Source organism: Chlorocebus sabaeus, chromosome 24 (genome assembly GCF_047675955.1).
Source record: "Chlorocebus sabaeus isolate Y175 chromosome 24, mChlSab1.0.hap1, whole genome shotgun sequence".
Classification (NCBI taxonomy): domain Eukaryota; kingdom Metazoa; phylum Chordata; class Mammalia; order Primates; family Cercopithecidae; genus Chlorocebus; species Chlorocebus sabaeus.
Genome location: NC_132927.1, coordinates 8,982,389 through 9,005,002, shown reverse-complemented (window position 1 = coordinate 9,005,002; position 22,614 = coordinate 8,982,389). Strand labels below are relative to the sequence as shown.

General features: G+C 36.5%; 1 protein-coding gene across 3 annotated transcripts in view; it reads right to left on the bottom strand.

The window, feature by feature from the left end:
• AKAP6 (A-kinase anchoring protein 6) overlaps positions 1-22,614 on the bottom strand; it is a 636,231-nt gene that overhangs the window by 55,441 nt on the left and 558,176 nt on the right. For all 3 annotated transcript variants that reach the window (XM_073010910.1, XM_073010912.1, XM_073010911.1), the window contains one exon: positions 19,742-19,957. In XM_073010910.1, the coding sequence (XP_072867011.1) occupies positions 19,742-19,957 (216 nt within the window). The remainder of the gene's footprint in view (positions 1-19,741; positions 19,958-22,614) is intronic.

Genomic DNA, 22,614 nt, shown 5'->3' with positions numbered 1-22,614 from the left:
TTTTTTTTTTTTAGTAGAGACGGGGTTTCAACGTATTAGCCAGGATGGTCTCGATCTCCTGACTTCGTGATCCACCCATCTCGGCCTCCCAAAGTGCTGGGATTACAAGCTTGAGCCACCGCGCCTGGCCAGTTAGCTTTTTTAAATTGAATTGAGCCCTTTACCATTATATAATGCCCTTCTTTGTCTTTTTAAATCTTTGTCAGTTTAAACTCTGTTTTGTCAGAAACTGGGATTGCAACCCCTGCTTTTTTCTGTTTTCCATTTGCTTGGTAAATTTTCCTCTATCCCTTTATTTTGAGCCTATGTGTGTCTCTGCATGTGAGATGGGTCTCTTGAAGACAGCATACTGACGGGTCTTGACTCTTTATCCAGCTTGCATTCTGTCTTTTAATTGGGGCATTTAGTCCATTTACATTTAAGATTAGTATTTGTTATGTGTGAATTTGATCCTTTCATCATGATGTTATCTGGTTATTTTGTGGACTTGTTTATGTGGTTGCTTCATAGTTTCACTGGTCTGTGTACTTCAGTGTGTTTTGGTAATGGCTAGTAACATTTTTTCCTTTCCATATTTAGCGCTTCCTTCAAGATCTTTTGTAAGGCAGGCCTGGTGGTGATGAATTCCCTCAACATTTGCTCGTCTGAAAAGATCTTATTTCTTCTTTGCTTATGAAGCTTAGTTTGGCCAGATATTAAATTCTGGGTTGAAAATTATTTTATTAAGTCACATGATTATCTCAATAGATGCAGAAAAGGCCTTCGATAAAATTCAACACTACTTCATGCTAAAAATACTCAATAAACTAGGTATTGATGAAACATATCTCAAAATAATAACTATTTATGACAAACCCATAGCCAAAATCATATTGAATGGGCAAAAGTTAGAAGCATTCCATTTGAAAACCAGCACAAGACAAGGATGCCTTCTCTCACCACTCCTATTCAACAAAATATTGGAAATTATGGCCAGGGCAATCAGGCAAGAGAAAGAAATAAAGGATATTCAAATAGTAAGAGAGGAAGTCAAACTACCTCTGTTTGCAGATGACATGATTGTACATTTAGAAAACCCCATCATCTCAGCCCAAAATCTGCTTAAGCTGATAAGCAACTTCAGCAGTCTCAGGATATAAAATCAGTGTGCAAAAATCACAGGCATTCCTATACACCAATAATAGACAAAGAGAGTCAAATCATGAGTGAACTCCCATTCACAATTGCTACAAAGAAAATAAAATATCTAGGAATATAACTAATAAGGGACGTGAAGGACATCTTCAAGGTGAATTACAAACCACTGCTCAAGGAAATAAGAGAGGACATAAACAAATGGAAAAACATTCCATGCTCATGGATAGGAAGAATCAGTATCACGAAAATGGCCATACTGCCCAAAGTAATTTACAGATTCAATGCTATTCCCATGAAGATACCATTGAATTTCTTCACAGAACTAGAAAAAACTACTTTAAATTTCATATGGAACCAAAAAAGAGTCCTTAGAGTTCAGACAATCCTAAGCAAAAAGAACAAAGCTAGAGGCATCATGCTACCTGACTTCAAACTATACTACAAGGCTACAGTTACCAAAACAGCATGGTACTGGTACCAAAACAGATATATAGACAAATAGAATGGAACAGAGACCTCAAAATAACACCACACATCTAAAACCATCTGATCTTGGACAAACCTGACAAAAAGAAGCAATGGGGAAAGGATCCCCTATTTAATAAATAGTGCTGGGAAATCTGGCTAGCCATGTGCAGAAAACTGAAATTGGACCCATTCCTTACATCTTATACAAAAATTAATTCAAGATGGACTAAAGATTTAAACATAAAACCCAACACCATAAAAACCCTAGAAGAAAACCTAAGGAATACCATTCAGGACATAGGCATGAGCAAAGACTTTATAACTAAAACACCAAAAGCAATTACAACAAATGCCAAAATTGACAAATGGGGTCTAATTAAACTAAAGAGCTTCTGCACAGCAAAAGAAATTATCATCAGAGTGAACAGGCAACCTATAGAATGGCAGAAAATTTTTGCAATCTATGTATCTGACTAATAGGGCTAATATCCAGAATCTACAAGGAACTTCAACAAATTTACAAGAAAAAACCAAACAACCCCATCAAAAAGTGGATGAAAGATATGAACAGACACTTCTCAAAAGAAGACATTTATGCAGCCAACAGACATGAAAAAAAGCTCATCATCACTGGTCATTAGAGAAATGCAAATCAAAACCACAGTGAGATACAATCTCATGCCTGTCATAATGGTGATCATTAAAAAGTCAGGAAACAATAGATGCTGGAGAGACTCTGGAGATATAGGAATGCTTTTACACTGTTGGTGGGAGTATAAATTAGTTCAACCATTGTGGAAGACAGTGTGGTGATTCTTCAAGGATCTAGAACCAGAAATACCATTTGACCCAGCAATCCCATTACTGGGTGTATACCCAAAGGATTATAAATCACACTGCTATAAAGACACAAGCACACATATGTTTAATGTTTATTGCAGCACTATTCACAATGGCAAAGACTTGGAACCAACTCAAATGCCCATCAGTGATAGACTGGATAAAGAAAATGTGGCACATGTACACCATGGAACTATGCAGCCATAAAAAAGAATGAGTTCATGTCCTTTGCAGGGACATAGATGAAGGTGGAAACCATCATTCTCAACAGACTAACACAAGAACAGGAAACCAAAAACCACATGTTCTTACTCACAAGTGGAAGTTGAACAATGAGAACACATGGACACAGGGAGGGGAACATCACACAACAGGGTCTGTCAGGGAGTCGGGGGCAAGGGGATGGAGAGCATTAGGACAAATACCTAATGTATGAGGGGCTTAAAACCTAGATGACAGGTTGATGTGTGCAGCAAACCACCACGGCACATGTATACCTACATAATAAACCTGCATGTTCTGCACATGTATCCCAGAACTTAAAGTATAATAAATAAATAAATTAAGAAAAGAAAATTATTTCCTTTAAGAATGTTGAATATTAGCCCCCAATCTCTTTTGACTTGTAGGGTTTCTGCTGAGAGGTCTACTGTTAGTCTTATGGGTTTCCTTTGTAAGTGACCTGGCTTTTCTCTCTGGCTGCCCTTAACATTTTTTCCCTCATTTTGACCTTGGAGAATCTGATGATTATGTGTCTTGGGGTTGATCATCTCATGGAATATCTCACTGGGGTTCTCTGCATTTCCTGAATTCGAATGTTGACCTGCCTTGCTAGGTTGGGGAAGTTCTGCTGGATGATAGCCTGTAGCATGTTCTCCAACTTGGTTCCATTCTCCCTGTCTCTTTCAGGTACCCCAATCAGTTGTAGATTCAGTCTCTTTACATAATCTCATATTTCTCCGAGGTTTTGTTCATTCCTTTTCTCTCTATTCTTGTCTGCCTGTATTATTTCAGAAAGATAGTCTTCAAGCTCTGAGATTCTTTCCTCCACTTGGTCTATTCTGCTATTGATACTTGTGATTGCATTGTGAAGTTATCATGTTGGGTTTTTCAGCTCCATTAAGTCAGTTATGTTCCTCTTTAAACTGGCTTTTCTGGCTTTCAGCTCCTACGCTGTTTTGTCACGATTCTTAGCTTCTTTGCATTGGGTTACAACATGCTTCTGTAGCTCAGTTCATTATTACCTACCTCCTGAAGCCTACTTCTGTCAATTCAACCATCTCAGCCTCGGCCCAGTTCTGTGCCCTTGCTGGAGAGGTGCCGCAGTCATATGGAGAAGAGGCACTCTGGTTTTTTGAGTTTTCAGTATTTTTGCATCAATTCTTTCTCATTTTGTGGGTTTATCTACCTTCGATCTTTGAGGATACTAACTTTTGAATGGGGTTTTTGTGGGGTCTTATTGTTGATATTGTTGTTTTCTGTTCGTTTTTCTTTTAATGGTCAGGCCACTCTAGCATAGGGCTGCTGTGGTTTGCTGGGGGTCTACTCCAGGCCCTAGTTGGCTCGTCTTTTCCTGTACCTGGAGGTATCACCACTGAAGGCTGTGAAACAGCAAAGATGACAGCCAGCTCCTTCCTCTGGAAGCTCCGTTCCAGTAGGGTACTGACCTGTTGCCGGCCCAAACACACCTGTAGAAGGTGGCTGGAGATCCCTGTTGGGGTCTCACCCAGTCAGGAGAAATGGGATCAGGGATCTACTTAAAGAAGCAATCTGGCTGCTATTTGGTAGAGCAGGTGTGTTGCATTCGGAGAGATCCTTCCTCGTCCAGACAGTTTGTATTCTCCAAAGCTGGCAGGCTGGAATGGCTGAGTCAACTGAACTGCAGAGATGGCGGCTGCCCCTACGCACAGGAGCTCCATCCCAGGGAGAGATCAGAGCTCTGTCTGTAGAACCCTTGCTGGAGTGGCCAAAGCCTCTATAGGGAGATCTCACCCAGTGAGGAGGAACGGATTGAGGTTTCGCTTAAAGAAGCAGTCTGGCCATGATCTGACAAGGCAGCTGTGCTGCACTGTAGAGGACCCTTCCTTGTTCATATGGTTTGTTTTCTCCAAAGGCGGCAGGCTGGAATGGCTGAGTCTACTGAACCACATAGATGGTGGCTGCCCCTCCCCACAGGAACTTGGTCCTGTCTCAGTCAGACTCCAGCCCATTGTTGTTGGCTGACTGAAATTCCAAGCTAGTAGGTCTTAACTTGTGAGGTGCTGTGGAAGTGGGGTCCGCAGAATGACACTGCTTGGCTCCCTGAATTCAGCATCCTTCCTAGGGATATGTATGGATGGATTTCCTGCCTTGCCAGGGATGCCAGGGCCAGAATTGTAAAACTCCCGGGTCTCTATTTGTGCCTGAGTGGCTGCTCTGCTAAGACTCCACACAGCTCTGTGTCTTGGACCCAAAGACCTGGTAGTGTGGGCTCACAAGGGGATCTCCTGATTTGCCAGTTGCAAAGATTCATGGGAGAAGCATGGTTTCCTGGGTGGGGTTGCACACTCACTTACTGCTTCCCTTGGCTGAGGGTGGGGGTTCCTTTGGCTCCATGCCACTCCCAGGTGGGTTGTTGCCCTCACCCCCTGCTTTTCTTCATTCTGCATGGGTTGTTTGCTTAGTTAGTTCCAACGTGAGATCCTGGATATATAAGTTGAAGGTGCTGAATTCCCTTGCCCCTTTTCATTCCTTTCTGTGAGGTTCACAGGCCACAGACCACAAATGCTTCTAATTGGCCATCTTGACTTTCCCTTCTAGGGTTTTTATAGTTTATTATTGTTATCTCTATCTTACAGATGAAGAAACTGAGGCACACAGAAGTTAAATAATTTGCCATGATCACACAGCTACTAAGTGAGAGAGAGTCTGGCCCCAGCTCTTAATCACCATATTCTAATATTCAAGAAAATTCCCAGCTTTCTTGAAAATCTACTCTGTCTACTGGAAACTGTCACATTAAGGATACATGTCTTATATTCTTATATTTAATATCAAGCCCTTCATGTGTAATTCAAAAATTATTTCTTCCTTCCCACCTTCTTTTTTGAGATGGGGTCTCACTCTGTTGCCCAGGCTAGAATGAAGTGGTATAATCACAGCTCATTGCATCCTTGAACTCGTAGGCTCAAGCAGTCCTCCTGTTTCAGCCTCCCAAGGATTTGGAATGACAGGTTTGTTTTTGGCTGTAATAAGTGGAAACAGGAGGGAGGGCATGTAGATCTCTATGTAATGTACTTTCATATATTTGAAAAAAATGGTAAGGGATTTATGAAAGAAAAATAAATTTATTGAAGATTACTTTAAAAGAGCTTTTTGGTATTTGAAGCTTATCTAGAAATACTCTAAAGAAGAGAGCTGTTTTTGACATGTATAAAGACTTTTTTTTTTAACAGCGATCTCTCTTGTAAGTAATTAAGTACAAGTAATTACATAATTACTTGATTATGTAGCAGCACTAAAATTTTACAGGAGGTTTTTCACTTAAACTCTAGCCTTATAAAAATAATTGCCACAAGTCAAAATTATTTTCTAAATGTAGTAATTCTGTTTGCTTTTAATTTTTGGGGGGGTGAAATCTAGATCTATTTTTATTCAGCAACCAAACCCAGATAAATATGTATTTAATAATGTGTTACTGTGTTCAGACACTGACTTAAAAACTTAGAATGAATCCCTAACTTACAATGGTGAGGTACACCTAGATGGGAAATGAAATTACAAGCCAAGGTCACAATCTTAGAGAATTTCTTTGGTCATAAATTTCTGAAATCATTAGTCAGATTAGGATAAGAATGCTATTTATCTTAATATATGCATCACCAAATAATAAGATTGAGAGGCAGAAAAAGTGTGGGGTTCCTCCCCTTCCTTTCATTGTTTCTTTCTTTTCTTTTGTAAAGTGAGCTGTCTGATCATTGCAAATTTCCTCGAGTTCTTAGAACTCTAATTAAAATGTGGTAATTGGTTATGTTACCTCAATTACCATGATGCATGGACATTGATGCGAAGTGACACCAATTGAATCCTTTGGGTGTTTTACCCTGGGGCCATCCCATTTATCGTGGCCTTATTATTTTCAATTATGTGGCTAGATGTGTTATGTACTTTTGGGGCCAATAAATGTGTAAGGTTTCTCTGGACACAACGTTCTGTTTTCAATGCTGGCGTTCTGGAGTGCCAGGGCAAAAGAAAAAAATACATTTGTACAAATAATAAAAACTTAAAACCCTAAATTCACAAAGGATTCAAAAACACACTAATTGAAATAAAAATATTTCAAAGGAATCCAAATTATTTCTGTTTAAAACATTTATTTGAAAAGCAAGAATAATTTACTTGCTACTGATAACTACTTGTCTGAAATCAGAAAACAGTGATAGGACCATTCAGAGGCCTTATATGAGAGTTAAAGAGGTAAGGAAACATATAGGAAAGGTAAATTTTTCTTGCTCTTAAGATAAAGGTTTGGGTCCCTAAGAGGGCTAAGTAGAGCTGTATTGAGTACTTTACAGATGTATATTATCAGAGATCTGTCCTCAGCATGAACATGAAAGTAAGAGTGCACCAAAATGGTTACAGAGCAAAGTGTTTTCCAATGGGGACGCTGCTGGCATTTGTGGAAAAATCTGTGTGCATACAGGGTTGTTTCATGCATTGTTACTGTCTCCCCAGATGCACCCACTCAAGGGCAGTGGGGTCCTCAGTTGTTAGAAATGACCCCAGAACATTTTCTTAAAAAATCGAGGATAGATTTGGACATTACTTGGGGACATCATCAATAATTGTAATACAACACTTTGTCAAAACATTTTCATTTTCTGAGAATGATACCTGTGTCTTCACCAGTTATTTTTTTAAATCACATTCTCATATTTCTGAAAACTAAAGAGAAATTTGTGTCCTTTTACTTATTAGTTTATGTCTTGGTTGGTTTGACTGTCTCCAAATAAGTATAGCATTCATTTATATGGTGCAGATGATGTAAGAATCTTAACTGGGAAAGTTGTGAGAGAAAGAAGTTGTCCTGTACAAAGATCTTTCAAAGACTGGCAGAGCAAGGATATTTATGGCAAAATCCCATACTATTTTCAACCAACACTCAAAGAGCCTTATATTTACAACACTTTGCAAGTACTTGCCCAACTAAGATTCACACATATATTAACTGTCAGATCATTTTTCCCTTCAATTTTGTCTTTGGATTCAAGAAAACTGCCAACAGGAAACTCAAGAGAGTTTTACATAGGACTCATTCTATTACTTTTGATAATATTTTAAAAGTAAAAAACATTGAATGATCATATATGATGCCATTATCCAAAGTATTTCATTCATAAAAATACATATTAAAAATCTAAACTGTAGGCTGGGCGCTGTGGCTCCCAACTGTAATCCCATCACTCTGGGAGGCCGAGGCAGGCGGATCACGAGGTCAGGAGATTGAGACCATCCTGGCTAACATGGTGAAACTCCGTCTCTACTAACAAATACAAAAAATTAGCCGGGCGTCTTCGCAGGCGCCTGTAGTCCCATCTACTAGAGAGGCTGAGGAAGGAGAATGGCGCGAACCTGGGAGGCAGAGCTTGCAGTGAGGTGAGATTGTGCCACTGCACTCCAGCCTGGGCGACAGAGCAAGACTCTGTCTCAACAACAACAATAAAAAATAATAAAAAATAAAAAAGATCTAAACTGTAACTTATCATTTAATTATTTAAACTTTCTCAATTCAAAATTTAATTTTTAACTTCAATTGTTTAAAAGAAATGTTTTCCCTTTCAAGATTTACTTTCTTTATTTAGTTATTTCTCATTCTTGGGTTTGAAATTTTTCCAAATAATACCAATAGTTAACTCTATTCATGTATTTCTTCTGATGAATCCAACTCTTTATGTAAGAGCCAATTTTCATTGGAAGGACATGTAATAGAGAAAAAAGAGCCAATGAACAAGTATGGAGGGAAGCATTGGATTTATTTCCAAATGGTGTTCTCTAATTCAATCCAGTCTAACTTGAGTCTGCAGATCTTTAATATGTCATGCAAAAGTCCTTAGAACTGACTAATGAAAATAGTATATCAATGAAAATTACTGTGCTATTAATCATTTATATGATTCTTCTTGTATTCAATTCAAAAAGGAATTCCAGGTAGTCTCCAATAAAAAGAATAACAATATAAATCATTAACACAGATATGCTAAACAACCAAAGTAGTCTTAGTGGGAAGAAAGGCAAGAAATCGTTATCAATAAACCCTTTAAGAGCTAAAAGAACTTTACATCTTGGAGTCTGATATGCCTGCATCCACATCTTTCTCTACCTGCTGGCTATATAACTTTGTATAATTTATTTAATCTACCAAAAATTTAGTTTCTTCATCTTCAGTTGTTATGAAGATTAAATAACACAATGTATTAAAAGTGGTAACACAGCAACGGAGAAACAGTACATGTTCAATGCTGTTAGCAAGTAATACAACAGCCCGACTCTCTTGTTGAGTGACACTTAAGATATGCCACATGGCTTTTTAGAGAGATCTTCAACAGTAAATTAGACAAATAAAACTAATATGGAAAAAAATTAAAAACTGAGAAACATGTCTCCTCACAACATCTAACACCCTCTTGTGATAGCAATTATGCAGATTCCCCTCAGGAAATTGTGTATACTAGACTGAACCTGTTCAGTAGAGAAGTTTGTTAAGATGGCATTTGAGAAGAGAAATTTTATTTGTGGTATATATAAATCACTGCTGGAAAACTGTCCTTCTTACTACAAATTCCATAAATGTCATGAGTTTCTGTAAGGCATGTGTGAATTTAATAAGAAAGTCCCATGTACTTCGAGGAAATGCTTAAATAAGTGTCAGTGAACTATCAGTGGTCAGCCAATTCACACAGCAGCCCAAATCCTCTTCTCTATTTTCTCTAGCACTTTAAAAGGGAAAGTGCTTGCTTACTCCTTTTTCTTAAAGTTCTCATAAGAAATTATTGCTTTTCATAGCCCATTTAGATATAATTTTTGACAATTAAAACTTCTCCATATATCACATGTTCTTGATCCATAACTTCCCAAAATATATTGAAAATAGAATCACCTAATTTCCAAATCTAAGTCACTTAATTTGTATTTATAAAAGTCTTGTTCATTTACTTGATTTAAAAGTGACTGCATATGTACCATTCTTATCATTAAAGAAGGCTTTGTCCTAGAAAGGCAGTTTAGGATGTTGATTCAGGACACTGACTCTGAAGCCAGAACTCCCAGGTTCAAATCTCAAATGAGTTACAAACCAGGTGGTAACTCGGGAAAAGTTGCCGAAATTTTCTTTGCCTTAATTTTTTTCTTCTGTAAAATAGAGGATAATGGCACATAAATTATATGGTTATTAAGAGTCTTAAAGGACTTAACATTGCCTGATATATATCAAGTGCGATATGTTAGCTGTTATTAGTATTGTTTGGTTCTTCAGAAAAGAAATGCCCATTTTCATTTATTTATTCCAAGACAGTGATACTCACTGCCAGGCTTCAGGGTAATCTACCAACTCCTTTGTAACTAAAATTCTGAATATGTGTGTTTTTTTTTAACAGTTTTATTGAGGTATAATTTAAATAAATTATACATATTACAGTGTACAATTTTATGTTTTGATATAAGAATACACATACAAAATGATCACTACAAACAAGATCATGAATATTTCTATCACTTTCAAAAGATTTCTTATTACCCTTTGTAATTGCTCCAGTGATCACAAAGATTTCACGCTATGATTTTTTTTTCTAAAATTTTCTACATTTTACATTTGGGTCAATTACTTATTTTGGCTAATTTTTATATGGTACCTTATATAGATCAATCTATGTCTGTGCATATGGAAATTCAATTGTTCCAGGATCATTTGTTGAAAGATTATCCTTTCTCCATTGAATTGCCTTTGTACTTTTGTTAAAAATCAATTGACCATTTATGTGTAGCTCTATTTCTGAAATATTTATTCTGTTCCATCGATGTATTTGTTGACCTTGACAGCAATGCCGTACTTTCTTGACTACTGTAGCTTTATTATAACTCTTGATATCAGGAGTTATAAATCCTCCAATTTAACTCATCTTTCTCAAAGTTGCTTTGGGTATTCTATGTCCTTTGCATTTCCGAATGAATTTTAGAATCAGCTTACAAATTTTTACCAAAAAAAAAAAAAAAAAAAAAAAAAAAAAAAAAAAAAAAAAAAAAAACACTGAGATTTTCATTGGGATTACATTAATTCTATAGATAAATTTCAGGAGATTTGATATCTTAATATTGTGTCCTCTGATCCATGAATTCAGTAGAGTCTATTATTGATTTAGTTATTATTTGTTAATAATTTCTCTCAGCAGTATTTTGTAGCTGCGTGCATACAGTTCTTCCATATCTATCATTAGATACATCCCTAAGCATTTCATGTACTATTAATATTATAAATTGAATGTTTAAAAATTTCAATTTATGATTATTTATCAATAGTATCTAGAATATAATTGACATTTATATATTGATTTTATATCCTATAACCTTGTTAAATTCCCTTATTCGTTTTAGTATCTTTTTGTAGTTCTCTAGCAGTTTCTACATAGATGGTGATAGAATCTCTGAGTAAAAATAATTTTGCTTCTTAATTGCCAAATGGTATGTCTTAAATTCTTTTTCTTGCTTTATTGATCAGGCTAAAACTTCCAATACAATTTTGAATAGAAACAGTGAAATTGTACATCTTTGCCTTATTCCTGATCTTAGAGGAGAAGTATTCTATTTTTTACTATTGAGTATGATGTTAACTGTTGATTAGCTGTGGATCCCCTTTATTAAGTTTTTCCTTAGGTCTTTTCTTCCTTTCTTCCTTTCTTTTTCTTTCCCTTCCTCTCTCCCTCCCTCCCTTCCTTCCTTCCTTTCCTTCCTTTTATTGATATAGAGTTGCTCTCTGTCACCCAGGCTGGAACACAGTGGCATGATCTCAGCTCACTGCAACCTCCACCTCCCAGGTTGAAGCAATTCTCCTGCCTCAGTCTCCCGAGTAGCTGGGATTACAGGTGCGCACCACCATGCTCAGCTAAGTTTTTCTATTTTTAGTAGAGATGGGGTTTCGCCATGTTGGCCAGGCTAGTCTCAAACTCCTGGCCTCAAGTGATCCACCCACCTCGGCCTCCCAAAGTGTTGGGATTACAGGCTTGAGCCACCACACCTGGACATTGTTTCCTTAGGTTTCTGAGAGTTTTTATCGAGAGGGATATTGGATTTTGGCAAATGCTTTTTCAGCATTGAGATAATCAAATGGTTTTCCTCTCTTAGTGTGCAAATATGATGAATTACATCGATTTTTTTCAAGTATTAAACTACTCTGTATTTCTAGGCTAAACCTCACAATATCATGATGTAGTTTCTATTTTACATACTTTTTGATTTGATAAAATTTTGTTAACAATCTTTTTATTGACATTCATAAGGGATATCATCCAGCAGTTTTCTTGTATTGCCTTTTTGACATCTGGGTAATGCTTGCCCAAGGAATGAGAATGAAAAATATTCTTTCCTTTTCAATTTCTGGACAACTTTGCATAAAATTAATATTATTTATTCTTTAAATGTTTGGTAGAATTCACCTATAAAACCAACTAGGTCTGAAAATTTTCTTTCTAGGGAGGTTTTAAACTAATGACTCAATGTATTTAGTAGATAAAAGATTATTCATAAAATTATCTTCATACCTCTCCTTTTTTTTTTTTTTTTTTTCTGAGACTAAGTTTCGCTCTTGTTGCTCAGGCTGGAGTGCAATGGCGTGATCTTGGCTGATAGTCTTCTTTTACTATTAGTAGAAGCTGTAGTGATGTCTGTCTCTTATTCCTGATACTGATAATTTATTTCTTCTCTTTTTTCTCCCAGTCTGGCTAGAGGTTTATCAATTTCATTAGTATTCTCAAAAATAACCCCAACTTTTCATTTCATTGATTTTTTTCTTTATTATTTTTTCTGTCTTCTATTTCACTGATTTCTGCTCTAATTTTATTATTTTCTTTCTCCTATTTACTTTGGGCTTAATTTGGTCTTCTTTTTCCCGTTTCATAAGGTGAAAACTAAGATTATTGTTTTAGTGGCATCCCACAGATTTTAATATTTTGTTACTATTCAGTTAAAAATACTTTCTAATTTCCTTTTCATTTCTTCTTTGGCCTATGAGTTGTATATCAGTGTGTTATTCAGTTTCCATGTATTTGAGTGTTTTCCAAATATATTGCTATTACTTATTTCTAAGCTAATTCTATTATAGTCAAATAACATACTTTGTATGATATGACTTATTTTAATTAAAAAAAAATAGATACGGAGTCTTGATATATTGCTCAGGCTAGTCTCAGGCTCAAGCCATCCTCCTGCTTTAGCCTCCCAAAGTGCTGGGCTTACAGGCATGAGCCACCGCACCTGGCTGAATTCTTTTAAATTTAAGACTTGTTTTGTGGCTCAGAAGAGTTTTAGTAGATGTTAGGTGTGCACTTGAATGTATATTCTGCTGCTGCTGGATGGCATGACTGATTTTTACATGTATATATTGTGTACAACATGATGTTTTGATATATGTAGTGAAGTGACTTCTATATTGAAGCAAATTTACATACCCATCATCTCAGATTGTACATTAGATCTAGATTTTTTAATCAGACCATAACTCCAACTTCATACCTTTTGACCTACATCATCCCATTTCCCTTGTACCTGATTTCTGGTACCTTTAGATTCTCTGTTTCTTTCATTTTTTCTTTTTGGATTCCATATATAAGTGAGATCATGTAATGTTTTTCTTTCTGTGTCCAGTTTATTTCACTTCATGTAATGTCCTCCAGTTTCATCCATATTTTCACCAATAGCAGGATCTCCTTTTTTTTTTTAAGGCCAAATATTACATTGTGTGTATATATGTGTATAAGCATGTATATACATATATATATATATATATATATATATATTCAATTTATTTTTCCATTCATCTAATGGACACTTCAGTTGTTCCTGTATCTTGGTTATGATAAATAATGATGCAATGAGCATGTGAGTAAAGACATCCTTATGAGGCAGCGATTTCATTTCTTTTGGGTATAGACCCACAAGACAGATTTCTGGGTCATACAGTAGTAGTTCTATGTTCACTTTCTTTAGGAACCTCCATACTGTTTCCCACAGAGGCTACACCAATCTACATTCCTACCAACAGTGGACAAGGGTTCCCTTTTTTCTACACCCTCACCTCACCAACAATTGTTATTCATTGTCCTTTTGATAAAAGCCTTGGATAGAGTGTTTTAAGTGCCAATTAAATTGCTTTATAGTATAATTCCATCATTCCAAGTCTTTTACATCTTTACTGATTTTTCTGCTCTATCAGCTATTAAGAAAAAGTATTAGAATCTCTGCCCAAAATGGTCTGGATTTTTTTTTGTCTCCTCACAGTTGTATCAATTTCTGCTTTATGTATTTTAAAGCTCTGTTTTAGAGCATAAACAGTTACTAATGTTATGTCCTCTTGATTAATTGGCATCTTTATCATTAAGAATGCACTTCTTTATAATTTGTAATATTCTTTGCTCTGAAATCTACATTGTTTACTATTAACACAGCCACTCAAACTCTGTTTGTGTTAGCTTAATATATATTTTTCCATCTCTTTGCTTTATTGTATCTTTATGTTTAAAGTAGGTTTCCTTTTTTTTTTTTTTTTTTTTTGGCGCTGAGACAGAGTCTCACTCTGTTGCCCAGGCTGCGGTACAGGGGCACAAACACTGTTCATGGTAGCCTCAACCTCCTGGGCGCAAGTGATCCTCCCACCTCAGCCTCCTGAGTAGTGGGTAGCTGAGACCACAGGTGCACTGCCACCATGCCCGGCTAATTTTTTATTTTTATTTTTTTGTAGCGATGGGGTTTCACCATGTTGCCCAGGCTGGTCTCAAACTTCTGGGGTTAAGTGATCCTGCTGCCTCAGCCTCCCAAAGTGCTGAAATTACAGGTGTGAGTCACCACATCTGGCCTAAATTGGGTTTCTCATAGGCAACATGTAACTTAGTAGAGCTTTATAAACCCAATCTGATAACTGTTGCCTTTTAATTGGGGCTTTTAGTCCATTCCCATTTAACAGGATTATTTATGCAGTTGTTTTAAGTCTTCCATCTTGCTATTCTTCTATTTATTGCATCTATTTTTTATTCCCTTTTCTATTTTTTTTTAAATGATTCTATTCATTTCCTCTGTTGGCCTACTAATTATAGTTTTTTGTTATGTTTTTAAGGAGTTATAAGCTAGGCATGGTGACTCATGCCTATAATCTCAGCACTTTGGGAGGCCAAGGTGAGAGGACTGCTTGAGGCCAGGAGTTTGAGACCAGCCTGGGCAACATAGCGAGATCCCATCTCTACAGAAAAAGAAAAATTAGCTGGGTATACTGTCATGCTCCTGTATTCTCAGCTACTTGGAGGCTCAGGCGGGGGACCTGCTTGAGCCCAGGAGGTCAAGGCTACAGTGAGCCATGATCGTGCCATTGCACTGCAGCTGAGCAACAGAGTAAGACCCCGTATCTAAAAATACAAACAAACAAAAACCCAAAAGCATATATTTTATCTTATCACATGTCTATTTTTTTCTTTAATCTCCTTTTCAAAAAAAAAACTTTAAATGATATTATACTACCTCTCATAGAATAAAAACCACATAGTTCCATTTCTTGCTTCCTGGCCATTGTGATATTGTCATACAATTAACTTCTGCATACATTATAAATAGATAATAAGCTGTTATTAACTTGATTTAACAGCCTATTACCACTTAGAGATTTATATAATACAAAAAGTATTTCACAGTAACCCACACAGTTACTTTCAGTCTTCTTCATTCCCTTGTGCCTCTCTAGGTTTCCATCTGATAAAATTTTCCATTTGGTTGAAGGACTGTCTTTAACATTTCTTGTGGTACAGGTCTATGGGTAATGAATATTTTCAGGTTTTAATGAATGGAAACTATTTTATCTTCCTTTTTGAATGATATTTTCTCTGTATATATAATTCTAGGTTATTTTGTTCCACTATCTTTCTATTTTTACTTTTCTGAGACAGGGTCTGATGCTGTCATCCAGGCTGGAGTGCACTGGCACAAACACAGCTCACTGCAGCCACAGCCTCTCAGGCTCAAGTGATCCTCCTGCCTCAGCTTCCCAAGTAGCTGGGACTGCAAGCATGTGTCTTCATGTCTGCCTACTTTTTGTATTGTTTTGTAGAAACGAGGTCTCGCTATGTTGCCCAGGTTGTCGTTGAATTCCTGACCTCAAGCAATCCTCCCACTTCAGCCTACCGAAGTGCTAGAATTATGTATGTGAGCGACAGCACCCAGCTTCCACCTTCCTTTTATTATGGGATTCTAATTCCAATCTTCAATTAGGCTGCTTGAAGATACCTCAGAAATCACTGATGCTCTGTTTTTATTTTGTTTTGTCTTTTTTTCTTTCTGTTTCATTTTGCACAATTTTTATTGCTATGTTTTCAGGTTTCAAATTATTTCTTCTGTGATGTCTAATTGGCTGTTAATCTCATCCAGTGTATTTTTCATCTCACTAATGATAGCTTTCCTCTTTATAATGTGATTTCAGGTAGAGATTTTTAATGTCTCTACTTAATATGATCAATATTTTTTCCAGCTGCTTGAACATATGGAATGTGGGTATAATAACTTTTAATGTTTTTGTCTACCAATTCTATACTCTGTGACATTTCTGGATCAGTTTATATTGATTAATATTCCTCTCCTCATCAGCTGACTATTCCTGCTTCTTTCCATTCCTGGTAGGTTTAAACTGGATGTCAGACACTATAAATTTTATAAATTTTATCTTGTTGTATGCTGGGTATTTGTATTCCTATAAATATTCTTGAGCTTTGTCCTGGGAGTATAGTAAAATTACTTTGAAACAGTTTGGTCCTTTCAGGTCTTGCTTTTAAGTTTTTTGGGGTAAGACCAGAGCAGCATTTAGTCTAAGTTTGCCCCATTACTAAGACAAAAACGTTTCTTGGTACCCTATCACATGCCTTGTGAATGATGAGGGTTTCTACTATGAGTGAGGGAAAAGGGAACCATTTCTAGCTCTGTGCAAGCTCCAGGGACTGTTCCCTCTAATCCTTTTAGGTGGTTCCTTCTGCTGAGTACTTGAGAACATCCCTCTGTATATCTCCGGTGTGCCTAGTCTGTGTAGTCCTTTCCTCTCTGGCATTCTGCCCTGTAGCAATGTTAGCCACTTTAGCCTCCGTAGACTCCACTCAGAGACTGACAGTCTCCTTGAGTTTAGGAAACAGGTCTGGGAGTCTGGGGAGGCCTTATTAAACAAAATAGATTAAAGATCATCTTCTTGGTGTTCTTATAGAAACATAACACTCAACTACTTTGTGAAAAAATGTAAAAATTTAGAATATACAGTAACTCCAAATCAAATGCCAGAATGAAACAAAATTTATTAAATGAACACATGTACTCATTCATTCAGCAAATACTGATTTGTCCAAGTATTTCCCAGGCCCTGGGGGAATACAGCAGTGTATTAGTCTGTTTTCACACTGCTAATAAAGACATATCCAAGACTGAGTAATTTATAGAGAAAAAAAGGTTTAATGAACTCACAGTTCCATGTGGCTGGGGAGGCCTCACAATCATGGTGGAAGGCAAAAGGCACATCTTACATGGCAGCAGACAAGAGAGAATGACAACCAAGTAAAAGGGGTTTCCCCTTATAGAACCATCAGATCTCATGAGACTTATTCATTATCACAAGAACAGTATGGGGGAAACCACCTCCATGATTCAATTATCTCCCACTGGGTCCTTCCCATAACACCTGGGAATTATGGGAGCTACAATTCAAGATGAGATTTGGTTGGAGACACAGACAAACCATATCAAGAAGTGAAAGTCCCAATGCACAAGCAAGGATGAAATGGGAATGGGGACATATGATAACTGAAGAGCCAACTTAGAGGTTTCTGATTATCTGCAAAGGCAGCCTCCCACATTGGCAACTTCAAAGCAACTTGGACTCTTCACTCAACCAACAGAGATAAGAGGCAGAGAAATATCTCCCACTGAATGATGTACCCTGTGCTCACAGTATTTGCTGGCATTAGTCCACTCTCTTCATTCCTTTTCTGACAGTGATTTTCAACTTTTTTCAGCACAAAGGACCTTATTTGCTACCTTCATTTTTCCAGTCTACACATTCAGCAGTCAACATAAACAAAAGGAAACACCTTTCTCTGTTTGCAATTTGAATCTGCCTGTATGTAGTAGTTTGAACCTTTAAGAAGCAGCCAGGGTTTCCTCAAAGCTAAAGCTAGCCTTTACCATAGAAGTAGGATAAAAGGCTGAGTGCAGTGACTTACACCTGCAATCCCAGCACATTGGGAGGCCAAGGTGGGAGGATTGCCAAGAATTTGAGACCAGCCTGGGCAACATAGTGAGACCATGTCTCTACAAAAAGTAAAATAAAAATTAGGCAGGTTTGGTGGCACATGCCTGTAGTCCTAGCTACTTGAGAGGCTGAGGTGGGGACATACTTGAGCCCAGGAGTTTGAGGCTGCAGTGAGCTATGATCAGGCCAGTGTACCCCAGTCTGGGAAATAGAGCAAGATCTCATCCTTAAAAAAAAAAAAAAAAGAAATAGGATAAAAATGCCTACATGTAGTCTGCAGAGAACTGTTCTAGAACCCCTGATCATACCATTTCAAATAAATCCTCAAAGAAACGCAACTCTGACTCCTCCAAAGCATGACTCCTGAATGCTTCCAAAATTTCACAACTTTTCCTGCTGCAGTTGATTTTTGCATATATCTTATGGCCACTACCACAATTACAGGCTTAAAAGTATAGAAAGTAATAACAATAATCTCATCTGTCCTTCCAAACACTCTCAAAACAAACAAAACACATGCCAGCTAAATAGCTTTACAATAGACAGGTCATTTCAAGAAAAGACATCTAATTATGTTGACTCTGATTACTAGTAATAACTTGGAAGTCTTAAGAAATTTAACAGTTCAGCTTAAAACAATTAAACAGAACTATTGAGGATAAAATCACCCCCTAGACTCAATATATCTACAGATACAAAAAGAATTAGATGGCTTGCTGATTCATTGTCCCTTCTGTTCCCAGTCCCAAGTGCCGAACACATCAGAGAGCACATATTAAGGCTTCGTTAAAATCAGAATTCATAGGAGGAAAGAATTTTTCAGCAGCATGATTTTTACATTTGATTTTTCAATTTTGGATCCTGAACATTCCAAAGTCACAGAACTGAAAAATATAAACATAAAAGGAAAACTTCCCATTCTATGTATATATGTATGTATGTATGTATTCCATTTATATAAGTCAAACATGGGAGTTGGGCCTTCAACTAATAGACACTGACCTCAAGGTCATTTGGAGTATGCAATCTTTTTATCGATAAATCCTTTCCTAAAGGATATGAAGGCTCTCTGGACAAATATGCATTGTATATTACAATGATACAACTTCTAGTTATATCTATTTCCTTCATCTAGCAACAGCTTAAACCTGTACTCAATTTGGAAAATCCTTAAAAGGAATCTCTACTCACCACTTTGAGCACTGCATTAAAACTCTAAGAAGAAACTTGCCAATTCTCAGCAATGTAACTATCAGAAGAAGCTCTAAGCAGGAACACTAGGAGATTAGTGTACAAATAGATGATGTTATGTCATGTCAGGGAAAGGTAAACAATATACTTTATTTCATTGTATTATCTGCAGAGCGTACACATTGCTCCATATGCTCTGACAGTACTAAGCTACTTTCTAGCAAAATATTCATGGGTTATTGTATGATTAATGAATATTGTTAGTGAAGGAATGATTGAAAGAATTAATGGCTCAGGTTGATAAGGTTAAGCAAAACCTCCATGTGATTTTTTTCAAAAAGACAATGAGATACACTAAAAGCATTTTAGTAAGGCAAATAAATGTCAGTGTTACAACAAATGGAGTTTCATTTAGTGGACAGCTAGTTAGTAGTAAAACTACTAGCTTTAGTTACTTAAAACCACTTGTAAGATGGCAAAACCACTTTGTTAGTAAAACCATTTATAAGATGAACACAGTTTCCAAGCCTGAAAGAATTATTTTTTGTCTGAGAAAATGAGAGACCATGATGCTTAAAAAAAAACATCACTCACAGATTCCTTTCCCATCTTCTTTTGTAGACGTGTTTGCCACTGGACGGCTTGCATGACAATGGCTTCCCACCTTCTTTCAAGATTTACAATGATCAGCTGCATGGGCTGGTGGTCCGCATTCAGATTGCAAGTCTCCCGGTCATCCAAAAGATGCTGGCATAGTCGCAGAATGGAGGCAACTCCTCGACGTCGTTGCTTGATTTCACGACAGAGGGACTGCAACATAGAGAGAAACCAATCTATAAGTGTTTATAGGGCAAAGTTCCCTAAAACATGAAACACCTTCTTCCATCATAATTTCAAATTGTAGTGATACACTGAGCTACCAACAATAGGACAATAAGAAGAGCTCTGATGTCTCTTTTAGAATGGAGGCCTTCTACAGAAGCCCAATATGCTAAAGAATTTAGCTGCATCCCATTCCTCCACGCTTTTTCACTGATTTATCCCTCTGAAATGTAGGGTCCCCCTTGACACCTGAGTAATTAACAATTTCTAGTCTGATGAAATAAATCACTTAGGTCAGATGAATGCCAAACAGATTGAAATGCTTTGACATAAGGTCAAAGGAAACACAAAAGATACAAAAACCCTCTGAAAAGAAACAGAATTTTTCCAAATTTACTCCTACATTCTTTGGAGGCAAAAAGTTCAGTTTTCTACTGGCTGAGAACAAGTTAAATAAGATTGCAAAGAATTTTTATATATAAAATCTATTATCTGAAAAAAAAAGATAAGAAATATTCCTCTTCCGAAGCTTGATTAACAGAGCAATAATGTTCTGAAAGCGAAAATTAAGATACTGGATTATTACTGCACTATTTGTTGGTTGCCGTGTTTCTTTCAATAGACATTCACACAATTTAAGAAGGACATGCATGCATCAAAATACCATTTTGCCCCCAGAAGCATTTGTATTGCTGCAGTGACCCTAAACTGAATGATTCAAGCAAAATAGTGGGTACACATGTCTAAAAATATTATATCCTTTCTTTGCCTACAGATAGTATGTAAGTGATATTCTAATTCGGAGCCTTCAGGAGAAATGATGATTATATCCACAAACATCACTGAATTACTAATCTCCTTCTACTGCCACAATTGGACTGTTCTAACAGTTAACAGATTGCTTATTAATCAACAAGGGTAAACAAAACAATGCAATTTCATTTAGTGTGAGAGTTTTAATGCCTGAAAGTATTTGTGCTTAAAATGTTAATCTAGATAAGGCTTCATTAGAAGAAATCTTAAAATGATTAAGTGTGGTGCGCTGAAATGTGCATGGAGTGGGGGTATTAGATCAGCAGGTGGACATTTCATACAGATGTTCCACTTATTGATACAATGCATGCTATAGCCATTTAAATAACCTTAACTCAGTAATGGCTGGAATTCTATTATTTCTGTAATGAGAGAACTCTGTACCTTTAATATTTCTGAATTTTAAATAAAGAGAATGACAAATTCCCAAACCTCTATTTACGGCAAAATATGACTAGAAATTTTATTATTCAATTTATACCAGTGCAGCAGTTTCAGTTATGTTTCTTGAACTTATCCTTATTTATTTTCCTAGAGTTCATTACTATTTTCCTATATAAGTCCTGATATAACCACTATGTCTGACAAATTTCTTTACTGCTGCTACTAATTGGTTCAGTGCTGAATGAGGAGAAATGCCTAAGACATTCAAAGATAAAACTTAAGCCTACTAAGACAACAGGCATTGTTTCCATCTCTTCTACAACCCTGTCAAATGTCTCCCCTCAACCCCACATGCATGTTCTCTTTCTCTCTCTCCCTCTCTGTCTCTTCTCTCTCACACACACACACACACACACATCCACACACACCCTTCAATTTATCTCTTGCTCTAGAACAACTCTTGGGCAAGTCATACTATGAAGGCCACCTAATACCTGCCAATTTGGGGCCCGATATTAAACACTTCAAGATAACATTATGGCTAAATGAAATTGGCCCAAGTGAGTACTATAAATATTAATATTAAGGATTTGGGGTTTTGTCTCTGTTTTGTTAACTTGTTAAGAGTCAAGGCCCAGAAAAACCGAAAGAGATGTTTCTGTGCCACAGAACTGAATTCTGCAAAACTCTCTTTAAAATAAAGTTAACTAGCATAATAACTGTATTTCTTAAGCCAACAAAAAGCCCCAAAGTTCTTAGCCGAATGCAAATTTGCAATGGATGGCACTAAAGATATGTGCAGAGTTAGCAGAGGCCACATCAGGTAACATTTGTAAAGCACCACAAATAGACTTCATTCACCTTATAGGCATTTTCAAAGTTCTGAAACAGGACACGTGAGGTTGCTGGGAGAAATTTTTCATAAAGATCACTGGCCATAAATTTTTTTGTAAGTATCTAGAATGTATCCAGTATTTAAGTATCTAGGTGATCCCCACTCCTATCTTAATTTGAATCAATCAAGATGAATACAGTGGTTTAAAAACTGAGAAGGCAGTTACTGTTGATATTCAATATCTGACTTTTGGATATTCACAATTCTGCAGGGTTTTTTTTTTTTTTTTTTTTTTTTTTTACTTTAAATGAACAAAGGGCTTAGTCTACATTCTGAATTAAAAATTTATCCTACATGTGCACTTGGGAAATAATGCTACTTTTAAAAAGGAGGGGAAAATTGGAAATTTTACATGGCCAGCATATTTTTCAGTACTTTTTTATACCTAGAAGATATAATTAAGAAAATAACATTCTTCTACATAAATGGGCTTCCATGACAGCCATTAAAATATACATATGCATTTATAATCACAAATGATTAATAAATAAAGTCAGTAGATTTGCTGGCAATGTTTCTTAGAATCAGTAGTTTATATTATTTCCATAAATAT